Raw genomic sequence first — 26,697 nt, 5'->3', positions numbered from 1 at the left:
GAAGCATAGTCATAGATCTGTTTTGCGTCCTCCTGCAACAGGAAGGTGCCTCAGTTCTGCTCCCTGTACAGATCAGATAGCAAACTAGCCTTGGACTCCCTTGCCCATCACTGGGTCAAGGGTCTTCTGTATGCATATCCTTTGATTCCCTTAGTGGCAAAGACTCTCTTGAAGCCTCGTGAAGACAGGGGAACTATGATCCTCATAGCCCCTCATTGGCCGAGACAGATCTGGTTTCCACTCCTGCAGGAATTGTCCATCCAGAAACCTATCAGTCTGGGGACTTCCCCAAATCTCATCATGCAGGATCAGGGCAGGCTGCAGCATCCCAAGCGCCAGGCTCTGTTGCTCACAGCCTGGATGTTGAGAGGTTAATTCTGTAGCCCCTTAATCTTTCTGAGGATGTGTCTCAGGTCCTGGTGGCTTATAAGAACATAAGAAATTGCCATGCTGGGTCAAATCAAGGGTTCATCAAGCCCAGCATCCAGTTTCTAACAGAGGCCAAATCAGGCCACAAGAACCTGGCAAGTACCCAAACACCAAGAAGATCCCATGCTACTGATGCAATTAATAGCAGTGGCTATTCCCTAAGTAAACTTGATTAATAGCAGTTAATGGACTTCTCCTCCAAGAATTTATCCAAACATTTTTTAAACCCAGCTACACTAACTGCAATAACCACATCTTTGGGCAAGGAAATCCAGAGCTTAATTGTGCATTGACTGAAAAATAATTTTCTACGATTAGTTTTAAATGTGCTACTTGTTAACTTCATGGAGTGCCCACTAGTCCTTCTATTATCCGAAAGAGTAAATAACCGATTCACATCTACCCGTTCTAAAACTCTCATGATTTTAAAGACCTCTCTCATATCCCCCCTTAGCTGTCTCTTCTCCAAACTGAAAAGCCCTAACCTCTTCAGCTTTTCCTCATTTTGGTTGCTCTTCTTTGTACTTTTTCCAGTGCAACTATATCTTTTTTGAGATGCAGTGACCAGAATTGTACACAATACTCAAGGTGCAGTCACCTGAGAGAGATCTTGATGGAATAGACAGACACTTGGTGGCTCTCTGCAGCTCACAAAGCTGGAAAGGACAATATTCAAGCAGACTTCAATTAACATTTGTTGGACCCAGGGGAGCAGGAAATGAGTAAGATGTCTTTCCAGTTTAGGATCAATAGATTGGGAGTCCAGCTAGCAAGATGTCATAGCAACGAGGCAGAATTCCAAATTGGGGAACCTTTTCAATTGCAGAAAAGGCAGCTCTGTGGGAATAGATGCCCTGATTCAACCATTGTCAGAAGACCACCTTCTGTTTCCTTCTTGGCCACTCATAGGAAGTGTACCAAGCAGAATAGAGGATCGGCCAGTCCTGGTTCTAATGGTAGCCTAGGATTGGGCAAGGAGATGGTGGTATGGGGCACAGAGTGAAGGAATCTCTGATGCTGTGATGGTCTTAGGCCTGTTATGGGGCCTGATCTTAATGGAAGAACCAGCTTAATTGTCATTGATTATTTTGCCATTGAAAAGTCATGCTTATATAAAAGGTCTGATCCTGGTGATTATGTGTTAGCTCTGTGGACACTTGAGCCGGCAGGAGCATTGGGATCACCCTCGAGGGACGAACCCCAGAGGTCCTCATAGGCGGGAGGCGGTGCAGATCCAGGAGATCCAGCAGGAGCTTCACCTATACCAACCCCATACTCCTCAGGCTGAGCCCTTGGGTGCCGGGGCCGGCAGGACTTAGGCGGGGTCTCCTGGTGCAGAGCGGTCCAATTGAAGAGGCAGTGTCAGGAAGTCCGGGTTGAGGCAGGCTGAGGACAGAAGAAACGTGGACAGTCCAGAAGTCAGAGCAAGCAGTGAGCAGACAGCACGAGGAATCAGGCCAGAGGTCGGGGCAAGCAGTGGACTCACAGGAACCAGAAACAAGCCAAAGGTCAGGACAGACAGCAGACATGGAGAAACCAAGAAGCCAAGCTGAAGTCGAGACCAAGAAGACAATCCGAGGAACAAGGAGCCAGGTACTGGAGCAGCGGAACCACGGGCGAAGGGCAGGTAGGAACTCAGGAACGCAGCAACAACGCACTTAGAGTAGGACCTGTTGCCAAGGCAAAGAATGTTGGACTGAGCTGGGCTTAAATAGCCCGGGCATCTGACATCATCTTCGGGAGCCGGGCCGAGGTTTCCCGCCGCGCGTGCCTGCCTGCCTAGAAAGGTGTGTGCAGGAAGCCTGCCGGCAACATCCCGGACCGCGTGGGAGGCCTGCCGCGGCCGGGAACCAACGCGGGCCGCCTTGTGCCACCAGAGGGGGTATCCGGCGTTGGTGCCTGCCGGAGCAGGTAAGGGGACCCAGCTGCAGCAGACCGCAGCTGGGATTCCCAACATTATGACCATGTTGAGGACTAGGAATCCAGTTCAGCATATGTATTGGTCTGAAGGAAGTTTGCCTGGTATCAGCAGCAGTCATCTTCCACTTTCAGGTCATCTATTCTACTCATCTTTCCTACTGAATGGCTTCAATAAACGCTGGGTCTCAATTCCCTGAAGGTTAAGGTAGTGGCTTTGTTATAGGGAAGAATTCAAGATTTTTCAGTATAACATATCTGGAAGTGGTTTGCTATTTAAAGGTTGTAATGCCTCTCAGACCACTTGTTCATCCATTGGTCCCTACTTGAGATCTTAACCTGGAGGTGAGGGATCTAGCAAGAACTCCCTATTGGCCTATCAAAGAAGCAACTTGAGCATTTTCCTTGAAGACTGTATTTCTGGTGGCATTCTGTTCATTGAGATATATCTTGAGTTACTGGCCCAGTCTTGTAGTGATCCATCCCAAGGCTTTCACCCTAACCAGTCAATTTCCTACTGATGTCTTTATTTAAAAACAAATTTGTAATCTACCTTAGACAATTATTGAGAAAGGCGGACTAGAGCAGCACATAAAAACATATTGCATAGTATACAGTGACAAGAGGTATACCCCACAGCACTATATCTTATCTTCCAACTACTCCTCAACCATACCTTACCCTACTGCAAGGGTGAAAATAGAAGTTTATGTAAATTTGGATGTACGTAAAACACTTCAACTTAGTTAACAAATCCTTTCAGAAGTTGGACAGATTGTCCTGTTAGTGAGCCTTGTAAGGGCATGGCAGCTTCTAAGTCCTCTATAGCAAGATGACTTAAAGCTATTGGCACTGCATATATTGGCTAATGAGTACCAGTTCCAGAAGAGCTGAGTGCATTTAATAAGAGCACAGGTGGCTTTCTGGGCAGAATTTAGGGTGGTTGCTCCAGAGGATATTTGCAAGGCAGCAACTTTGGCCGTCCTTACATTCATTTGTTAAGCATTGCCACTTAGATGTCTGAGCTAGGAATGACCCTGCCTTTGGGGCAAGGGTCTTGAACAGCCATGACCACTTCCCCATCCAGTATAACAGTAATTTGGTTATGTTCCATTGTCTAGACTAGTATAGCAAGATGATAAAAAATATTTTCTTCCTTATCTTACCTGATAATTTCCTTTCCTTGAATCCTGTCATAGCAGTCCAAAACTAGGCTGGTGAAAGTACAGTAATTGCAGTAGTCTATTGAGAAGACAAAGGGGAGTAAGACCTGTTAATTCCTTCCTTTCCCAAAGAGAGCCTTGGGATAGCTCCTATTTCTAAAAAGTTAATTATTTGCTTGTTCTAATTATCATTTGGTTAATTTTGGAAAAAAAAGTATATTGACCAGGTTTATTTCTGCACTAGAGCAGGTACCAGGAGTGATGTCATGAACTACAAATTTTCTCTGTCTCCACCTGCAGGCAGGGAGACACAACCCACTTATATGGACTGGTGTGGTAAGATTCAAGGAAAGGGAATTATCTGGCAAAATAAAATACCACAGCGAGCTATGAATGGGGACAGCTCCTAAGACAAGTGAATGTCTTTCTCCCCTTTTCCTGACCTACTGTATGACCCTATGCCCTAGTTCTAATTCCAGCTCTGGCATTGACTTGCTAAGTGATTCTTATTGTCATGTTAGGCCCCTGTTTCTTTGATCACCTCTTGTTCTTTACCCTTGTGGATGTTGTCATACAGGGCAAGTAAAGAATGTCATGACTAGACTAGACTAGAAGTGACTGGGCCTGATTGGAAAGTAGTATAACACTAATGCTTAAGTATTGAAGCTGGCATAAGGGGGATTGTAGTGCTAACAGAGTGGAAAGGTGAAGAGAGAAGGTGCTTTCTCTTTAGCAGATTGGGAGCATGGGAGACTCTCAACTTTGTGGATAGTAGTATGCATGCTATATTATTTCCCTTTCCCCAAGGTGGTGCGTGGACTCAGCGCTGGGGCTCGTGTCTTTGAGTTTACCATGCTGGAACCTCGGATCTTGCTGTATGGTGGAAAAATAATTCCCTTCGATTCCCTGGTGGGGCAGGTATCCTTTCAGAACATCACCTTCAGGTCAGTGCCCTCTCATCTCACGAAAGTTGTTTTTTGTGCCACTCAGTTGTATCTGCACACACAGGATGTCTGAAACTCCCTCTGCTGCCCTTCAATATTGTCTCTCTGGCAGTCTCCCCTGAACAGATCATTATGGAAACTAGCAATGGGTTGTTCCTTGTACGTACCCAGATCAGTCCAGACGCCTGGGTTTTGCCTCCCTGCTAGCAGATGGAGACAGAGAAATTTTTACTGACACTGCAACATAACCTCATGTGCCACCTGCAGTTCCTCAATATTTCTGTCTCCAGTAGATGGTGCAAAACTTGCAGTTCTGCAGTCTGGAAATGATTTTTGATTTTGGAGCCTTCCTCTCAGGGGGGTTTTGGATCTTAGTGGAGCCTTCCCTGTCTGGTTGAGGTGGACGAGCTGGGGGTTGGTGGCCCTTCTGTATGCTCTATCCTTGCATCCATGGGGTGTAAATCTGGTGGTCCAGATCCCTCCCCTTCACGAGGCCCTGAGGAGGTTGTGGGCTCAGGGAAGTTTTTTCTTTTGAAGCAGCCTATTCCTTTGGCAGCTGTGTTTTCCAGCCTAGGGAGGAAGCTTCATAAAATTAAATAAATAAAAGAGAAGTACAGTGGTACTTTGCAGACGACTTCCTCCTTGGTGATTTTTGGCGGCTCAGGTGCTTATATATATTTTTTTTAATTTATATTTTTAAGGTAACATATTACATCAGCATAACAGTATTGTTTGCATAAGAGTTAGGCAACAATAACTTGTTTAACAAAAGTATACAATATTATTAACAGCCATATGTTAATGTAAATTTCTATACTGTACATTAAAACGCTGCTAAGTTCTATTACCAAAACTCGAGTTTTTCAGTGTTTATTTAGACAGACTCTTCCCTCCTCCCCCCCCCCCCCCCCCCCCGAAGCAATAGCCTGTGTAATATCCTAGGGTTGGGTTTGCCAAGTTTCCCATGGTTGCCACTGAGCAGTAAATATTTTGATCTGATGATGTCAAACAGTTGTAAGTTTATTTAAATAGCAGATCTTGTGTAATCTCTGATGTACCCGTCTAATGCTTGGAGGGTCTGCCTTGTCTGCTATGTTATTCAATGTATATCTTGCCCCCATCACAAAGCTTTTGGCCATCATTACTGATGGCTATAAACTTTACACCGATGATGTACACTTTTTTCCGTCGATAGCAGGGCTGAATTAGCCATGCTGTCATGGGATCTGTCAATCAGGCCCGGAAGGCGGAGCTTGTCAAAGCAGAGAACAGAGCTTTGCTCTCTGCGGCTGCGCGTGTGTTCCCATGCAGGAAAGTAACGGAATCTCCTCAGTCTGTTTTTTCCGCGAGCGGGATCGCACGTGGAGCTGCTCTTTTCCTCAGCGTTAACATCATAAACATGTCAAAATCGGGGTTTAAACCCTGTCATTGCGGCAAGGTAATGTCAGTCACGGACAGGCATGACCGATGTTACCGATGCCTAGGACCAGATCACAATCGGGAAGATTGTGAATTTTGCTCAAGGATGTCACCCAGAGCATTGAAGCAAAGGGCCTACAGGCTTCAGGAACTTTTTGCCTCACCGGAACCATTGGAGGCTCATTCGTCGCCTGTCCCACCGATTTTATCGGCTCCCTCGAAAAAGAGAGCATCTTCGTGGGATCCTCAATCCTCCACTCTTGGAGGTAAGGAGGTGTCAAACCGACAAAGGCCAATGGATTTTCAAAAATCCACAGAGCCAGAAGTGCCGCAGCAGGACACATTGGCGCCAAAAAATTCAGCGCCTACACCTTCTGCACCTAAGGCTCCTTATGCGCATAGAAAAGTATCGGTGCATAATACTTCGGCACCTGCAGAGGGATCGGCGCACAACATTTCTATGCACATGGTGCCGAAGAATGCTGTGCGCAGGGCACCAAAGACATCGGTGCGCAAGGCACTGAAGATGTCGGAATGCACAACCAAGGGATACGCTGCGCGCACGGCCCCGTCGACATCTGCGCATACGGCGCCGACAACACCTGCGCGCTCGATGCGAATTGTGTCTATGCGCCCGGCGCCGAAGGCATCGGCGCCGATAACCTTTGTGCGCACGGAAACAGAAGGATATGCGCGCAAGTCTACATCCGCGCATAAATCTAAGTCCACGCATAAGAGACATGACCACTCATCTCCTGTATTACAGAATGAATTGAAACGACGACGTAGCCCTTCACCAGGGTCTTCTTCAGCTTCTCCACCAATAACTTCACCTCGATCAGGTACTTCCCTTTCTTCGAGAGCTGATTCCAAAGAATTTACAATAAAGCATAGGAAACGATCACCGTCTTCATGTAGAAGTCATACAGACTCGTCACACTATTATCATAAGCACTAACGACACTCCCACCATATAAGGTCGGCAAAGAGGAGTGCTACATGGGAAATAAGCCCTTCGAATACTAAATCATCTCATATACCACCTTCCAATACCTTCTTACATAGAAAGGTAATACAAGTTGTCTCCTCTAATGCTTCTACAGATTCAGAGGATTTGAGGGACATAACATGCGATAAAATACGAAAGGACCGAAAATTATCCAATACTTCACCTCAGAATACTCCAATGCACCCTAAAGCAGGTGTCTCACAAGAACCAGATGGTCATACAACAATGACCCCTCGTACAAAAGAGGCATTTTATCAATTGTCTCAATTCTTAGCAGCTTTTTATGAAACTCTTCAGTCATCGTTCAAAATGACTAATATTGCTGCTGACAGTTCTCCGGAACACAAGACGCAGACTAATAGGGAACCGTTGGTAGAACCGCCGACATCTCCCATAACAAACTGACCAGCCTCGCCAAATTATAAACAGGATACATCTTTCGATTCTCCTTCACTGCAAACATCCCCATCATCATCTACGAGATTCCCGTTGATCCGCAGGAACAACCTCAGGAACCTTACTCTCCTCCAGAAGACCTTACATACCCAAAATTCCTAGAAAAATTGGGTACAATACTGCATCTAGAGGTCCAAAAAGAAGCAGACCCTAGGGCAGAAACCCTTGGTCTCCTAAAGATTTTTGATACTCAAGGGGAACCAACATCTCTTCCACCACAAGAACTCCTGCATTCAATCTTACAGAAATCCTGGGAAACGCCTTATGCAATCGCAGCCGTTTCCAGGAAGACAGACGTAAAATTTCATATGAGGAAAACATCACCGAACTCTCTTCCACAATTACCTCATGCTTCAATTGTGGTGGAATCGGCGATGCAAAGATTTAAGAAAACAAAGTCACATTCCTCATACCCACTAGGGAAGGACAACAAATATTTAGATGAGTTTGGCAGGAAAATATACCATAACTCAATGTTGAATGCTTGAATTATGCACCATCAATTCTACATGGTTCAATATCTATATGAATGCATGTAAGCTATGAAAGGTATGCTTTCCTCGACGGCGGATCAGATACCTTCACCTCCTCATGACATGGAAGAGTATTCTCGACACCTTTTGAGGTCAATCTATGAAGCATATGAAACATCCTCCAGGGCATTGGCAACAACCATTGCAGCCCGCAGACTAGCATGGTTACGTTCAAGTTCGATACGTGAAGATTTGCACGAGAAACTAACAAACCTCCCATGTACAGGAGATAACCTGTTCGGAGAACGATTCCAGGACACAGTAGGTAAACTGAAGGAAGAAGCGCTAGCAGTACAATCATTAACATCACATCCTAATTATTCAACCACGTCGTTATATTGGATCTACTCGTAGGCAATCCTATGCCAGAAGACCCTACAGATCTTATCAGTCTTTTCGTACACAAGCATACCCTTCCTACCAGCGTCCTGCTCAACAGACTACCTCAAACCAACGTAGAGGTAAACCACGTAACCAGAAACAGCAGGCAAAACAACCGGCTACTGCGGCAAAAGCGACTTCATCTTTTTAGTTACTCAGCCACCACCACAACATCAAGTTCCACCCGGCAGGATTCGTTCTTGCCTGGAAGCCTGGGAGAGAATAACATCCGATCAATGGGTTTTGGAGATAGTACGTCACGGTTATCAACTCCAATTTGTCACAAAACCCATATTGCCTCATCTTTCCACACTCAAGATTCACAACCTCCAACCACAACTGGGGGAGGAAATTGCTTTGCTTGGCAAACAACAAGCAATTTGACAAATTCACCCAGGTTCCAAATCAGTAGCATTTTATTCCCCATACTTCCTCATGCCCAAGAAGTCGGGTGGCCCTCGTCCCATACTAGACCTAAGGGAATTGAACAAATTTCTCACCAAGGAGAAATTCAAAATGGTATCGTTGAAATCAATACTTCCTCTGATTCAAACCAATGATTGGATGTGTTCCATCGACCTGAAGGATGCTTACACATACATTCCAATCCATCCATCCGCGTGGCATTACCTATGCTTTCACTACAGGCATCAACACTACCAGTACAAAGTTCTCCCCTTTGGACTATCGGCTGCACCCAGGGTGTTCACCAAATGCATGGTGGTGGTGGTGGCTCATCTCAGACAACAAGGTATAACCATCTTTCCATATCTGGACGATTGGCTCATAATCACCCCAACTCCCAACGTCTTAGTAGATCACCTCTATCAGGTGATACAATGCTTACAGGAATTAGGATTAGTGATCAATTTCCAGAAATCACACCTACAACCAACACAGTAGTTACAGTTCATAGGAGCATGCCTGGACACTAATTGCAACAGGGCATACCTACCAGGCGACAGAATATCGCACTTCCGTCACCTTCTACATACCTTGAACCATACTCAGAGACCGTCAGCGAGACAGGTGTTGGTAGTCCTCAGCCACATGGCGGCGATTTTCATGGTTCCCAACACCAGGCTACACATGAGATGCCTGCAATGGGAACTAAAACGCCAATGGAAACATTCACAACCACTAACACAGAAGGTATCGCTGACCGCCAAAATGAAAAAGGATATAACATAGTGGCTCCTAGACTCCACCCTGTCCAAAGGAGCATTGTTCAGTCCCCCTCCTCACAACGCAGTCTTAACCACAGATGCGTCTCGCAAAGGTTGGGGTGCACACCTCGAGATTTACGAAACACAAGGGCTATGGACAATCTCGGAACAAAACTTGCAAATAAATTTATTGGAACTCAGGGTGATTCGGAATGCATTACGAGTGTTCCAGGACCACCTGAAAGGACGCAAGGTAATGATCTACACAGACAATCAAGTAGCGATGTTTTACATCAACAAACAAGGAGGGTCTGGTTCATGGTCCCTTTGCAAGGAGACCCTGATCATTTTCGAACACGCTCACAGGAATTCCATATATCTCCAAGCAACTTATCTACCAGGAGTTGCAAATACAAGAGTAGACAAACTAAGCCGCATCTTTCATCCTCACGAATGGGCACTCAATACAGAAATAGCCCAAGACATATTCATGCAGTGGGGGACACCTTCAATAGATCTCTTTGCAACAGAGATCAATGCTCAAGTCCCCAAATTTTGCTCGATAAGACAAAGCCAATTCAGGATCACTCAAGATGCCTTCCTCATTCCGTGGAAGACAGGCCTTCTGTACGCCTTTCCTCCCATACCACTCATAACAAGAACAATTCAAAAGTGCATAGCGGACAAAGCTCAACTGATACTCCTAGCCCTGGCCTGGCCGAGGCAACCATGGTACAGTTTCCTTCTCCGGCTATCCATCATGGATCCAATTCAATTACCGAATCGCCAAGATCTTCTCTGCCAAGATCAAGGGACACTTCTACACCTGCTACACTCATCTCTACACTTGACAGCGTGGAGATTGAGAGGCTTCTGTTAACAGAACAGGGAGTTTCCACTTCAGCACAATTCATTTTGTTAGAATCCAGGAAACTCTCAACCAGGAAAAATTAAAGCTATAAATGGAAATGTTACTCTACCTGGTGCACTTCCAAAGGGGTACCACCATTGGACTACTCACCTGAATTTCTCATTGATTATCTTCATACACTATATGTAGCTGGTCTAGCAACATCATCCATCAGAGTTCACCTCAGCGCCATAGGTGCCTATCATAGACCAGTTAACAATATTCCTATATCCAATCACCCATTACTGTCTTGTTTCCTTAAGGGGTTAACTCACATTCGTCCTCCGGTATCTAAACCTCCAGTTCCATGGAACCTCAACATAGTTCTGGAACAGCTCATGTTGTCCCCATTTGAACCCATGGACTCGGCACACATTAAATACCTCAAATGGAAAGTGGTATTCCTAGTTGCAGCAACATCAGCATGAAGAGTTAGTGAGTTGCAGGCCTTGGTCCATTATCCTCCATATTTGCAATTTCATCACCAAAAGACAGTTCTCCGAACTCACCCATCCTTCCTACCAAGAGTGGTTTCCCAATTCCATCTCAATCAGACCATGGAATTACCCACCTTTTTCCCTAAACTTCATGCAAATGATAGGGAAAAACTACTACACACACTAGATTGTAAAAGAGCTTTAGCATACTACAAAGAAAGGACAAACTCGGACTCCCGTGTTGCTCAACTCTTTGTCTCCTTTGACCCAAAGGCACCTGGATTACCAGTGGCTAAATGCATCATCTCCAGCTGGATAGCACAGTGCATCAAATTCTGCTATGATAAACAGAATTTACACTTACATTCTACTCCTAAAGCTCACCAAGTCAGAGCAGTAGCAGCCTCCTTGGCACACCTTAATGTACAACCCATAGACATTTGCAAGGCAGCTACATGGTCATCACTTTATACCTTCACATCTCACTACTGCCTTGATCAACAAGCAGCCACTGATACGAAGATAGGGAAAGCAATACTGCAATCTCTATCCTCCTGTCCACGGTGACTGCCACACTGTCAAAGATCACGTACAAACATATATATCATAAACAACGTGATCGGGAGCTTGGGACTCCCATGACAGCATGGCTAATTCAGCCCTGCTATTGACGGGGAAAAAGCAAATTTGCTTACCGTAAACGATGTTTCCGTAGATAACAGGATGAATTAGCCATGCTGACCCACCCTCCTCCCTGGCAGTCACCAAGTCTTCGACTACACTAAGGCTTAATCACAGACTGAGGAGATTCCGTTACTTTCCTGCGTGGGAACACACGTGCAGCCGCAGAGAGCAAAGCTCTGTTCTCTGCTTTGACAAACTCCGCCTTCCGGGCCTGATTGACAGATCCCATGACAGCATGGCTAATTCAGCCCTGCTATCTACGGAAACATCGTTTACGGTAAGCAAAGGTACAGAATTCCTGACAGAAAACTGTAGATTTATTGCAACTTTGTACTGATACTATAAAACGTTGGTTAAAACAAAATAAATTATCTTTAAATACCAAAAAAACAGAAATACTATTAATTCATTCTCCACATTCTAAATCCTGTCAAGAATCTATTGTCATTGACAATATTTCATTTCTTATCACTAAGCCCCTTAAGAGCTTAGGTGTTCTATTGGATGTGACTTTTTCCTTCAAGCCACAGGTTAGATCGATCATCAAAACTGGATTTTTCAAACTTCTGTTGATTGCTGGTTTAAGACATCTACTGTTTGATCATGATTTCTCACTGTCGTTCGGTCAATGTTTCCACATATAGATTACTGCAATAGCCGCCTTATAGGTTTACCTAAGATTACTTTGCAGTCTATTCAACTTTTACTTAATGCTGCCGCTCGGCTCGTTTCTCATACGAAACGAACAACACATTTCACCAATCCTTTGTAAGCTGAATTGGTTACCTGTGCTTGAACGCATTGAATTTAAAATCTTAATGACTGTGTTCAAGCTCCTTAATTCAGATGTTTCTCATTGGTCAAATGCATTGCTACGCATTTACAAACCGACTAGAAGTCTAAGATCATCTCAATTAAATATGTTGGATATTCCCTCTGTGCAGCAAGCACGTTTATTTTTTTACAAGAGACATCGTTTTCAATTGCTGCTCCATCTTTATGGAATCTCATCCCATTTGAATTACGTACTCTGGATAATGTGTTAATAGCATTGCTAAGTTCAAGATTTTTCTGCCATGTATGATTTATCTCCAGGCTTGCAACACCTAGATTGAGTCTATTTGGAATATTTTTGAAATTTATGGTTTCTATGAAATTCAATGACATCTGTTTAATGACATTGTTTGTCATGTTGTTATTTTTATGGTATTGCGTATGTTTGTAAATCGCCTAGATCTTTTGTGTTAGGTGATCAATAAATTTTAATAAATGAAATGAAATGGGTCAACTTGTTTCCATTGGTAGGCTACTTCCATTCTCGCTGCCAATATTATTTGGTGGATAAGATAAATGTGTGGGTATTTTATTGGTGCTAACGAAATACTAAGAAGAAAAAATGCAGGTTCTCTGTGGATCCGTGTCCCTACCACCTCTGATATCAACTGTACCACCTCTTCCCAATATGGAGTGAGTTTAGGGCACTCCCACCACATGTAAGATAAGTCCCCTGAGCTCCACAGGGTGCTATTAGGTTCGGGGGGGGGGGGGGGGGGGGGGGTTGGATGCATGTTTTCGACGCGCTATTACTCCTTACTGAATAAGGAGTAAAGCTAGCGCATCGAAAATGCGCGTCCAATCGCGGGTTAACAGTGTGCTCCGCCGGAGCGCACTGTACTGAATCAGCCTGATAGTAAGTTGCTTTGCCTTTGCTGGGTGCCCCTACAGAAGGGTCTGCAGGCCCTGATAACATTCCACCCAGGAGAAGGATGGATCTATTCCAGAGCCCTTTGGTCCAAACTTGCTCTCTCCAACCTCTCTTTCTCAGGGAAGCTTCTGCCCTCGGGAACAAGGGAGGAGAACTGACCATTGTTTTGCCTCCCACTCCACTTCCATCCAGAGGTCCCATAGGCCATGGGGATGTCCCAACATGGGCAAAAGCTGTAGTAGTCAAATTGCTTTGAGCATCTAAACAGTGCTGACACAACTGAGAAAGAATGAGGACTGAATTGATATCAGACGGCAAGCCTCATAGATAGCAAGGCGCTTGGACCTGTTCATCCCCAGAGCCTAGCTCTCCTGAAATTCAGCTCTAGGCGGCCTCCTGTGTGCACACCAATGCCACCCGAGCATATGTGCACACCCAGGACGCACGCAAATACATGTTCATGCTACGTTGTGGTCCTAGGTGCACAAGTACATGCACAAATACGCGCTCAAGTCTGTCGTAAACGTACGTGCTCAAATCCATGCCGTGGCCTTTTGTGCAAAAATCCCCTCAAATGCAACTGCCATGCAGCGAGAATGCAGACACACACCTAAGCACATGAGAAAAGAACTGCTGCCATGGCCTACCACATAGCTAAACAAAGCCTGCCTGCACCTTCAGCACGTTTAGACCCGGATCCATTTAACATCAGGCACCAAAAATCATCAAAGGACTGAAGATCTTCTCAACAGCTCAAGCCTCTTGACCTGCCAAAAATCTCTGGAGACTGGGGACGAGAGCCAGCATTCCCTGCTGCTTGTTCTGCTAAACAAGCTTTGCGCATGAGCAAATTAAAACCAGCAGAAGACCTCTACCAAAATCAGAGACTCCACCTCTGTGCAAGTGCTTCTTCGCATCTCCACAGGACAGGGAACCGCCAGCGATAGTTGAGGAGGGGATTCCCTTGCCTCTACTGCCAACACTGCTAGGGAATTGAAAATGGCCGCCGTTTCTATGCTGATGGGGAAAGCCTCGTGCTAGACTTCCATCACCCACGAGATTCGTTCTACCAGTGTGGCCATGCTCAATGCAGACCCCCAAACACCATGCCCTTTTGCTGCACGCACATGCTTTTCCTCCCCACACCCACAGCACCATCAGCACTTCAACGGCAAGCAGGGGAACGATCCCTCAGCACCACGGAGCCAACACCAGATCTCCTCCACAGGCAAAGAAGCTGCTGAAAAACCCCATTGCTGTGTTCCCCTGAGCTGCAAAGGTAGCTCCACCTGGAACCTCAATGTTGCACAGATTCCTCTAATAGTTCCTTGTTCAGTTTTTTTTTAAATCTGAGAACAAATAAAGTTACATAAAAACCAATACTTTCCTTTGGTGCAGAGGTTCTAGTTCCAGGAGCGCAGGCTGCATGGCAAATCAGAAAAGAGCCAGACCATAGGCTATATCCATCTCCTTTCACCAAACTTTTGTGATCCAGCCCAGGACAAACCATATAACAGGGATACTTATTTATTTATTTTTATTTATTTATTGTTTTTGTTATACCGAGTTTCATGATAGGCATCACATCAACCCGGTTTACAAATAACAAGGAGTGTAAAGCATAACGTAACGTAAAAAACAATATTTTCAATAAGAACCTTGAACTTTAAATACAGTGAATCAGAAAAAGGGAGAGGGAAAGTTACAAAAAACAAGGAAAATAAACTTGGGATGGATACTTCCCTGCTCCACTGGGCTTACCGTGCAGAACAGTCAGCAAGTTCCACCATTGTCTCGTGGAGGATGAGGGATCTGGACTACCAGATGTCCACCCCATGGACCTCCGGACTGAGCTATCAGAAGGGTCACCAACCCCCTACTCGTCCACCTCAGACCAGGGGGGGATGGCCCCACCAGGACCTCACATTCCCCTGGGAGGATCCAGAAATGTTCTTGCCTTTTAATCTTTTATTTCTTTCTCTCCAGACTGCAGGTTTTACGCCATCTACCATCTGCTGGAGACAGAAATACTGAGGGACTGCAGGTGGCACACTGGGTTATATACAGTATCAGTGAAACGTTCTCTGTCTCCATCTGCTGGCAGGGAGGCAAAACCCAGGAGTCTGGACTGATCTGGGTACATACAGGGAAACCTACTCAGGTGAGCCTTGGAGCGAGAATCTACTGCCCAGTTACGGAGCCAGAACAGTCTTCTGGCTCCGATTGACAGGGCTAAGGACTTTGTTAGTGTCATACAATCCATCTGCCAAATAGGCAGTATTAGGTTTTCTCCAAACTAGCAACAACATCATCCTCTGATAGATGCTGGATCCAGTGCAGCAACGCTCTTGCCATGTAGCTAGCAAAAATGGTTGCCTGGAGCGTGATAGAATTTGCCAAAAAAGATGTTTGAGAATCAGTTCTATCCTTCAGTCTTGTGTATCCCTTAAGACAGCCCTGCTGTGGTCCTCCTGGCCACGGCTGCCACCATAGCATCTGCCTTTGGCAATTGATAAATGCGTTCCTGCGACTCCACAGGTAATGGATACAGCTTACTAAATGCCTTGGTGTCTGTATCCTGCTTCTGGCGAATCCCATTCAGTCAGCATGATGGACTCAATCTCTGAATATATGAACCCTTGAAAATTGGATCCCAATCGGGTTATTCCTCAACCCTTTCCTCAGTCAAAGAGCTGACGTTACTTGTGAATTCAGGGAGGCATCTTCTCTTTATGGAAGGAGCCTAATAGAATCCTCCTCCTGAATTTCCCCTTTTTCCAAAGAACCTGGACTGCTAACATTTAAATCCTCATCTACCAGAAATATTGGAGGATAAAAGTTAGCCTGTTGTACTTAGGCTGAGCCAGAGAAGCCAGGAATCTTCTCTTCTGACTTTTGGAGCCAAGCTGTGCAGCAGAATCCTTACTGCAGTGTCATCTGATTCCCCCTTTGCTTGCAAGGCTTGGAACGCCTGGTGCAGAAAACTTAAAAACTCAGGGAATAACGCCATCCTTGCTGCAGCCTCTGTGTTAATTGCAGTGTTCTGATGAAATGCTTCCTCTGGAATCAACTTCAGAGGGCTTCTTAGGGAAGATAAGGCCATTGCAGAAAGACTAAATTAATTATTTTCTTCCATAGGCCTTTGCTTCCATAGGCCTTTTGCTTCCATAGGCCTTTCTATATGGTCTATGATTTTAATCTTGAGAATAGTTTCCACTATTTTTCCTGGCACTGAAGTCAGGCTCACTGGTCTATAGTTATCCGGATTGCCCCTGGAGCCTTTTTTAAATATTGGGGGTTACATTGGCCACTCTCCAGTCTTCAGGTACAATGGATGATTTTAATGATAGGTTACAAATTTTAACTAATAGATCAGAAATTTCATTTTTTAGTTCCTTCAGTACCCTAGGATGTACACCATCCAGTCCAGGTGATTTGCTACTTTTTAGTTTGTCAATCTGGCCTACTACATCTGCCAGGTGTCTCCCCAACATCCTCATTAGTACTAATGAGGATGTTGGGGAGACACCAGTTCCGGAGATGGTTTTCAGGGGCGATGAGTCAGATGAACAGAATAAAATCACTGTGAACCTGGCAGATGTAGTAGGCCAGATTGACAAACTAAAAAGTAGCAAATCACCTGGACTGGATGGTGTACATCCTAGGGTACTGAAGGAACTAAAAAATGAAATTTCTGATCTATTAGTTAAAATTTGTAACCTATCATTAAAATCATCCATTGTACCTGAAGACTGGAGAGTGGCCAATGTAACCCCCAATATTTAAAAAAGGCTCCAGGGGCAATCCGGATAACTATAGACCAGTGAGCCTGACTTCAGTGCCAGGAAAAATAGTGGAAACTATTCTCAAGATTAAAATCGTAGACCATATAGAAAGACATGGTTTAATGGAACACAGTCAATATGGATTTACCCAAGGGAAGTCTTGCCTAACAAATCTGCTTCATTTTTTTGAAGGAGTTAATAAACATGTGGATAAAGGTGAACCAGTAGATGTAGTGTATTTGGATTTTCAGAAGGTGTTTGACAAAGTCCCTCATGAGAGGCTTCTACGAAAACTAAAGTCATGGGATAGGAGGCGATGTCCTTTCGTGGATTACAAACTGGTTAAAAGTCAGGAAACAGAGTAGGATTAAATGGTCAATTTTCTCAGTGGAAAAGGATAAACAGTGGAGTGCCTCAGGGATCTGTACTTGGACTGGTGCTTTTCAATATATATATATATATATATATATATATATATATATATATATATATATATATATATATACACAGTGTGTGTGTGTGTGTATGTATGTATGTATATATATATATGTGTGTGTGTGTGTGTATGTATATATATAAATGAACTGGAAAAGAATATGACGAGTGAGGTTATCAAATTTGCGGATGACACAAAATTATTCAGAGTAGTTAAATCACAAGCGGACTGTGATGCATTACAGGAGGACCTTGCAAGACTGGAAGATTGGGCATCCAAATGGCAGATGAAATTTAATGTGGACAAGTGCAAGGTGTTGCATATAGGGGAAAAATAACCCTTGCTGTAGTTACACGATGTTAGGTTCCATATTAGGAGGTACCACCTAAGGCATCATAGTGGATCATACTTTAAAATCGTCAGCTCAGTGTGCTGCAGCAGTCAAAAAAGCAAACAGAATGTTAGGAATTATTAGGAAGGGAATGGTTAATAAAATGGAAAATGTCATAATACCTCTATATCGCTCCATGGTGAGACCGCACCTTGAATACTGTATACAATTCTGGTCGTGATATAGTTGCGATGGAGAAGGTACAGAGAAGAGCAACCAAATGATAAAGGGGATGGAACAGCTCCCCTATGAAGAAAGGCTGAAGAGGTTAGGGCTGTTGAGCATGGAGAAGACAGCTGAGGGGGGTATGATAGAGGTCTTTAAGATCATGAGAGGTCTTGAATGAGTAGATGTGAATCGGTTATTTACACTTCTCAATAATAGAAGGACTAGGGGGCATTCCATGAAGTTTGCAAGTAGCACATTTAAGACTAATCAGAGAAAATTCTTTTTCACTCAACGCACAATAAAGCTCTGGAATTTGTTGCCAGAGGATGTTGTTAGTGCAGTTAGCGTAGCTGGGTTCAAAAAAGGTTTGGATAAGTTCTTGGAGAAGAAGTCCATTAACGACTATTAATCAAGTTTACTTAGGGAATAGCCAGTATTATTAATTGAATCAGTAGCATGGGATCTTCTTAGTGTTTGGGTTCTTGTGACCTGGTTTTGGCCTCTGTTGGAAACAGGATGCTGGACTTGATGGACCCTTGGTCTGACCCAGCATGGCAATTTCTTATGTTATAAATGGAAATGTCTGCTGCTTGCAGCAGCTTTAAAATGGTTGCCATGTCCCTAGCAACCACTGAACCATCACTCATAATAGCCTTCTTAGGTGCTTTTGTTTTAACGGCTCTAAGGAGGTTTCAGACTCCCATTGGATGGGGAAATACCGAAACTGCTAACACTGTTCACCAGAATCAAAAACTGCCATTGAGGTGCATTTCTGAAACCACTGGGAAGCCCAGATTCTAGCAGAAGACCTCACCTTTGGCAGAGACAAAGATTAAATAAAGGAATCTCTAAGAAATTCTAAACACACCTTTGTATAAGAGTGCTTAGCGAGGACTACAAAAGCTCCAAACAGCTTTCACCAAAAGTGAAAGATTTGAGCTGATTAACAATGGATGGCACACTTTGCTACAGGAGAGCTGATCTGCAGGAGCCTGACCACAAATCAAGGAAAGCATAGAGACTCCGTATAAAGGCCAGAAATATATAGCCTACTCCTGCACTAATTAAAAATAATTTGAAAAATCCATTGAGTTTGTGTCTCAACCAACCTTCCAGTAGCTGGAGGCAGAGAACACACAAGTGATATCATGAAAAGAATTTGCAACTCTGCCTCCAGGAGCTGGAAGAGGGAAGATACCGACATGTTCTGGACTGGTGGAGCATAGGACAAGGAAAGCAAAATCACTTCACTAAAAATATGACAATCTTTAAAATTACTCTCTCAGAAAGATACTGGGGGTATACTCACGAGCTATTTAAGACATCTAATCAAGTTAAAAATGATTCCTGAAAAATGTCTATAATTTTTCTGAATGTTTTCAGGTCTTCAATTTGATGTAGTGAGAGTGGAAGGGTCTTCCGCAGTACTGGGGCTATTCTGTAAAAACACCATCTACAGGTTTCCTTCAGTTGTACCCCTCTGATTCTAGGGACAAATAAGTGAGAATTTGCTGACAGTAAAGCACGGGCTGATTTGTACCATTCCAATAACGATTTTAGGTAGGCAGGACTATCGTCATGAAATAGACAGATCAGCACCAGAATTTTGAACTTCTTTGCATACCTTCCTCAAACATTACAGATTAGATATGCAGGCTTCAGACACAGCTGTTTTTGGGCATCTTGTGAGCAGGTCTTTCAGATTCCCTCCCAGTTTAGAGTGGCTTGAGAACATCTATCTGGACTGGTCTGGTGGACAAGGAAGGAAAAAATGGTTCTTACCTGCTAATTTTCTTAGTTTGAGTCCTACCAGATCAGTCCAGAGTCCCACCCATTCATACCGAAGACCTCTTGTGTGCGCGCACGTGTGAATATAGATTGCAGTAAGGAAGATTGTGGTTTTATGTTCTTTTTCAGGGTAATTGCATCCTGTCAATAAAGGGGGATCAGGCCTAGTTTTGGCTTCACTGAAGAATTTAATTATCCTTGTTCATGAGGGAGGGGGTTCATTCTAGCTTTGATACAGGATTACTGAGACTGAAGATGGCATGCTATTTTAAGAAATTTGGTGTGCAATAAAGCTTCTGTACTATCTCCATTTGCTGGTAGGGGAGAAAAATCCATCCATCTGGACTGGTCTGGTAGGACTCAAGGAAAAAAAGTTAGCAGGTAACAACCAATTTTTCTATTGTCGTCTTTTCCCCTCATTTTTAATCCCATCTGATCTTGCTATATTTGTCTGCTATTGATTGTATATTGTAACTTGCTATTGGATTGACATCTCATTATTACAATTATAATGTAACACGCTTATGGTGGAAAAATGTAACAAAAATAAACCAATGATGCATCCCTTAATTGTAACCTTCCTATTGCTATTTTCAGTTACCCCACACGTCCAGGCCATGAAGTGCTGAAGAACTTCAGTCTCACACTCCCTCCCTACAAGACAGTAGCCATTGTAGGACAGTCAGGAGGAGGTAAAGTTAAATACTGAAAGATGTCTTGTAAAATGGGTTATGGACAAAGATTCCTGGAATTTCATCAATGCAGCCTTGTGGAAATGCCTGGAAAGTCTGTAGGTCTAAGTCTGCATCATTGGAGCCTTGCAGAAGCTCCTGAGAAGAATCCAGATTTAGGGGTGCAGCAATGTGGCTTTGTTTTGGCCATTAAATAAGCTCTACTTTGGGCAGCTTGAATGAGATTTTCCCTGAAGCATAATTTTGATGGTAAAGAATCTACAGATTCTACTGGACAAGGTCTAACCATGCTAGCATGTTTTTTGTTTTGTTTTTTATTAGCATACTAGTATATTCTTCTATGTCCTTTTTTCCATTTGCAATGATTGCTTTATGGGTCTCATTAATGCAGTGGATGCTTTCTGAGATGCAATGTCTGTGCTGCAGTTCACAATAACCTTGTATGTCTCTTTTGAGCATACAGCAGTGCTGTTGCCAGTTTTTGTCTGGAAATGCTGGAGTACCACTATACAGCTCTTTCTGAGCAGGTCTCCTCTGTCTTCTTTAGGGAAATCCACTGTAGCAGCTTTGCTGGAGAGGTTCTATGACCCAAACCAAGGTGCAGTGACTCTAGATGGAATTGATATTCGCATGATAGATCCCTCCTGGCTACGAGGACAAGCTATCGGCTTCATCAGCCAGGTAGGATGTCAGACTGAGTGAGGGATGATGGCTGGGACCTTTGGAGGGGAAGAGGAAGTTGCAGGCTGATGTTTCAAGGTTAGAGAGGGAGAGTAAGGCAGAAGGTTGTGGAGAAACTGGCTAGAAGGGCTTAGGAGTATTGGCTGCTGTGCATGGTTGCTGTAAGAACATGTGATGGAGTGGGTGGATGCTGTGGCAATGCAGACTGCTTGCAGGGAAGGAGATGCCATAGGAGTTACAGGCTGTAGATGAGGACAAGAATGTTGGAAATGTCATAGGCTGTAGGAAGGAGTTGGGGTGAGAATGCTACAAGGGCTCAGGCTGCATGTTTGGGAGGAGAAAGATGGAGCACAGTCATGATCCGAATTGCTGTCTCTTGACCCATCTCAGGAACCTGTACTTTTTGGTACAACCATTATGGAAAACATCCGATTTGGGAAACCAGATGCCAGCGATGAGGAAGTTTATGCAGCAGCTGAGCAAGCTAATGCAGATTGTTTTATACGAACTTTTCCTGAGGGATACAACACGGTGGTGGGTGAGTCCTCTCTTGCTGTGGTCATGTGCAGTCCTGGAGCACGGACTCCAGAGCAGTGACACATGTTAGTCTGACCCAGCCTGTCTTCTCTCATTGTGATAATGTACTAAGGTCAAGTTCTTGTTTTTTCAGAAGCCTGAGAATTTTCCCTAATGTGTATACAAGTCATTTTTTGATGTGCCACATATAAATGTGAACTCTCTTGATTTGGTGCCTTTTATTCTCTAGCACCTAGCTGTGCACATCCTCTCTCCTAAGATCAACTTCTTTACATCTAGAAAAAGTGGGGTTCTTAGCCTGAAGTGAAAGTGAAGTTAATTGTAACATTGGTTCTCCAGTGGAAAGCAGGATGTCAGTCCTCACACATGGGTGACATCAGTCTCATCTTTTTTGCAGAGCCTGCAGATCATGGTTTACCTGTCTCCCATATCTGCTACAGTGAAAGTTTTTGAAACCGCAGGAACTCTTCTGGAGGTCCCCATGGTTAGTTTTTATTCTCTAGTCTTCTAGGTAAACTTTATTTTCCCTTTGTTCTTCCTCCTCCAGCCAGATCAGTCCAGATGCATGGGTTATGCTCCCCAGCTAGCAGATGGAAATAGAACAGGTCTGACATCAGCCCTTGTAAAGGACCCGTGCTACGCTTAGCTTCCTAGTATTCTCTGTCTCCAGCAAATGGTAGACAAGCATCCCATGCTGTCTGAGATCTGGTTTTCGGCCAGGTGAAGGAGAAGTGGATTGGCACTGCTGGGGGGACAGTCCTTGATTTCCTCCCCCAGTTGAGCCATTCTTGAGATGTTAATGGAAATTCCCTCCCTCAGTGGCACTTTCCCAGTGACCAGGGAGCTTCTAGATAAGTGGATCTGTTGCCCTTCTTTGGTCCCTTGTTTCCTCGCCATCTAACCTCATTGTTCCTTAGTCTCGCTCCTTCCTCTCCTGCTTCTCTGTTTGCTTCTTTCTTCCCTCTTAAGTCAGCCTGTTCCTGTCTGGACAACAAAGCTTTCCAAAAAACAGCCTTTTAATTTAAGCAGTTTTGAGAATTTCCTTTTTGGATGGGTAGGAGAACAAGGTAGGATTTAACCTAATCTACCGGTTGGTTGAGGGGGAGGTAGGGAGGGTGGGAAGACCCCACTCTGATGCGTGTGGGACGCGTTGGACCATGTCCGGAGGAGGAACAAGGTGCGGGTCTTGCACAGAGGATGAGGGAAAGGAGCTTCAAAGAACTGAGAATTCTTCAGGGGTAGCTGCTAAGACAAGGCTATCAGGGTAGATGATTGCTACCAGCAGGATTGCAGCTGTGGTGGGAACAGTGGCCATTTTGAAACTGTGGGATAACAGCATCTTGGAGCAGGGGCCTCTTGCACTGTTTCCCTTGCTCTTGGAAGTGGGTTCCTCCAGGACTTCTGCGATCTGAGGAATCGGGAGTAGCTTGGCAAGTAAGGAACTGGCCTCTTTCCACTTTTGGTTGCTGTTGTCATCAGAGTTTTTTTAAAGGACTACAAAAGACTTTTTACATTGGCTGGAAGTCTGTTCCTGGGTTGTCGTCCTCTCAGTCTGCAGTGGAGCAATCTGGTTATGTTAGCAAAAGGTCTTTAAAAAGAAAAATGAAGGAAGAAAAGTCCTCCCAAGCCTATTTTCTGGCTGAACTTAAAGGACTCCAGGGACAGTGATGAAGAAGGGAAGTATTCTCCAGTAGAAGAGGAATTCCTCTGTGGTCCAGCTCTTTCATAAGGAAGAGCATCCTTCTTTGATCATGTATTTCTTGAAAGTTTAGTACACTGCAGAGGAGAAATGTGATGAAGATTTGGTTGAGGACCCTATTATGGTGAGCTTAAGAGGCCATCCAAAGCCTTTCTTCTACCAAAGTCTATTAAAGAAATAATTTCTGTGGCATAGGATTCCCCAGAATCCTAAGGGAAGGAAGGCAATATCTAATATGTATCCCTTAAGCTCTCAAGAGAGGGAAAACCTTAGGGTCCTTAAGCTGGATCTGTTTGTTTGTACTAATCACTAGAAAGATTAATATTCCAGAGGAAGGTGGTGCCTCCTTCAAAGATGTACATGACAGTAAGATGGGTCTATGCTTAAACAGATGTTTGAGACAGCCAGCTTTGTACTTCAGGCTGCTGTGTGCAGTGGAATTGTAGCAAGGGTTGGTTTGCGTTTGTCCCATCATATCCTAGAAAGTTCATCTGCAAATAGTTTACTGCTGGGCACAAACCATGCACCTGTAATCTGACGACCTATGTTTCTCTGAAGGGTGATGTGGGATGTGTTTAGGTATATGGGATGAATAGTCTGTTTTTAATGTATTAGAGTTTATTCATCACTCTGATCCGGTCTTGAATCTGCATGTGTAGTATATAAGAAATTTTAAAATAAAATAAGCTCCTTAGAGGGTACTGACTCCATCCTGGATGAGGCAGCCCAGATGAATCCAGGACCAGTCTCTCTAGCAGACAAGCCTTATGATTTGGTTTGGACTTCAGCCAGAACTATGGCCTCCATTGTGACAGTGAGGTATCTTTGTTAAGAGTATCTGAAAAGTTTGTGAAGGCTTTGGGTGAATCTAACACTCCGCAATTGCCAGAAGATAAGCCCAAGAGATCTGCAAGTAGTCGTTATTGTGTTGAGGAAGGACAGGTAGATATTCATGTGTTCTGCGATTCAGGTCTTATAGCAGCTATCAGTCGTTTTGTTCCAATAAGAGGAGGAATCAATGAAGGTGAATCTGCAAGTTCTGCAGGTACCAGGAGTGAGCAATGAAGGTGTATAGGCCTAGCCTGTGAAGATCATAAGTGGGTGGCTGTTGGCTTTCTAACAATGGTGGAGCAAAATAACCTCAGATCAATGATTTTTGAATGTGATCAAGAAGGACAAAGCCCTAGAATTTTTCCCATCCTATTTCAGATTTTTTTATGGTACCCCCTTGTCATTTTTCTCAAAAACGGGAGGTGGTTTGGGTAATTCTCTAAAATTTTCTGAGATTGGGAGTGTTGTTATGGTACCCGCTTCTCAAAGAGGCCAAAGAAGGTATTCCATAATTCTAAAGGAGGATGGCCCTTTTTGTCCTGTTTTGGATCTGACTCAGGGAGGCAAAGCTCTGAATTATATGTTCCTACATATAATCATCCAACAAATATAGAGACCCTTAAGAACCCAGAAAAAGGTATTTTTTTACTCAAATTCCTCAGTGGCAAATCTGCAGCTTGTCATCCTGATGTACTATATTTAGGTTCCTTGGGGGTGTAAAGCATGTTCAGCCTCCTGTAGGATTTGATCCCTGATTGGGATCTGAATCTGGTTTTCAGGTTTCTAGGCTTTTATTAAGTTGCTTACTATGAAGGCTCTGTATTTAATTGCAGTTTTACTTAGGTAGGAGAATTACAAGGCAGAGCCAGGCTCTGCCTTGTAGAGAGCCATTTCTCAGTTATTCTAACGAGGTAGTCTCCATTTGAACGGTACCTTCCTTTCTTCCTAAGATTGTTTCTGTATTCCATCTGAATCAGTTTGTGCACCCTCCTTCCAGTGGAACGTATATGGGGCCAAATATGGTTTACTACATCTCTTGGATATAAAAAGGATTTTGCTCAGCTACTTGAAGGTAACTGATTTTAGAAAGTCAGATCATCCGTTTGTGATATTCAGCTGTCCAAGGAAGGGAAGAGTCAGCTTTCAGAGCTTCATTAGCCCAATAGATTAAGGACACTAGACACTGCCTATGTAGATAAAGGGTTGCTGCCTCCTAAGATGTTGAGGGCTCACTCTATAAGATCGCAGGCGGCATCTTGGGCTGAACTCCATTTGGTGTCTCCAGGGGATATATGCAAGATGGCAACTTTAACATTTGGATGTGTGCACCAGGTAGGCTATGGCCTTTGGCTTGGCAGTGCTGAGAGCAGGGTTGGCAGTCCTGCCCATGTAAAGAGTAGCTTGGAGACATCCCATGTGTCTGGATAATAAGGAAGGAGAAATTTTACTCTTGCCTGATATTTCCGTTCCTGGAATCCAGCCAAACCAGTCCACAACCTTCCCTGACTGCCAAATGTATTCCAGACAGAGCCATGGTTTTCATTGTTCAGGTGAGTGATCGTGTCAGGTTTTTTTTGTCTGCTTTTTATTCTAGTCTCTTCTTGATATTCCCTAGAAGCCCTTTGTTTCTAGGTAGGGAGCTTGTCTAACTTTCTTAGCTTATTAGTCGGGCGCACAGTGATTTTTTTTATATCGGGGATATTAGCTAATAGTCTCATTATCATAATGGCATTTACATGGGTTGAAGGCTATTGGCTACATGCAGGTTTAGACGTGTTTTGGATGCACTCATCCCATTATTGCTTCAGGAGTAATTCTAGCACGTCCAAAATGCACATCCAACTGTGCACTAGACTGAGCATAGCATGGGTCCTTAAGGGCTGAGGTCAACAAACCTATTCTGTCTCCATCTGCTAGTTGAGGAGCATAACCCATGCATCTGGACTGGTCTGGCTGGACTCAGAGGAAATTAGGCAAGTGTAAATTTCCCTATTTTCTTTCTTTCTTATTTTCAGTTGGCCACATGGTGTACCATATTTGTTTTGGTTTTATCCCAACTTTCAAGTTGTGTATGCACCTTTCATTTGATGCCTCAAAGGTCTTGTAGATAATAGCTCAGCCACACAGGCTGCAAAGACTTTTCGCCTCAATATAGATAGGTGCATTGCATGGGAACAATCCATGACATCTTGGACTGCTTCCGCTGAGTCTTTTACCCATGGAGAAAGTCGTGCCTGGTGGGAGCTCTCGCAAGCTTCAGGAAACTTAGCCTGTCCAATGGGCATCTATGTTGGAGGCATGGACATTGAAGAATCCAGGAGGATACTGACCAATGGTAGTGAATTATGGCAGGTTCTGTGGAAAATATGAGGCTAAGGGGCCCTGCGTGGGATGCAGTGGAGTGACTAGGGCTGCACATGCCCAGAGGGGCATTCTCAAAGCTTCTAGAAGCTTTGAAGGCAAAGTTCCATGCCAGGCTCATCTGATGTTGCCAGTGTGTAAGGAATGCCATTCTGCTTGTCCTCAGAGAATATCA

General features: G+C 44.1%; 1 protein-coding gene across 5 annotated transcripts in view; it reads left to right on the top strand.

Moving 5' to 3' along the window:
• The window catches only part of ABCB8 (ATP binding cassette subfamily B member 8), a 152,921-nt gene that overhangs the window by 67,302 nt on the left and 58,922 nt on the right, over positions 1–26,697 (top strand). For 3 of the 5 annotated variants that reach the window (XM_029587971.1, XM_029587972.1, XM_029587970.1), the window contains exons 11-14: positions 4,317–4,453; positions 20,319–20,413; positions 20,961–21,094; positions 21,485–21,632. In XM_029587971.1, the coding sequence (XP_029443831.1) occupies positions 4,317–4,453; positions 20,319–20,413; positions 20,961–21,094; positions 21,485–21,632 (514 nt within the window). Of the gene's footprint in view, positions 1–4,316; positions 4,454–20,318; positions 20,414–20,960; positions 21,095–21,484; positions 21,633–22,028; positions 22,117–26,697 lie in introns of those variants that run through there. The other 2 variants (XM_029587974.1, XM_029587973.1) reach the window with 2 other exon arrangements.

This window comes from Rhinatrema bivittatum, chromosome 2, assembly GCF_901001135.1.
Source record: "Rhinatrema bivittatum chromosome 2, aRhiBiv1.1, whole genome shotgun sequence".
NCBI classification, from domain to species: domain Eukaryota; kingdom Metazoa; phylum Chordata; class Amphibia; order Gymnophiona; family Rhinatrematidae; genus Rhinatrema; species Rhinatrema bivittatum.
The sequence above is the reverse complement of the archived record's forward strand: the minus strand, read 5'-3'. Positions and strand labels throughout refer to the sequence as shown.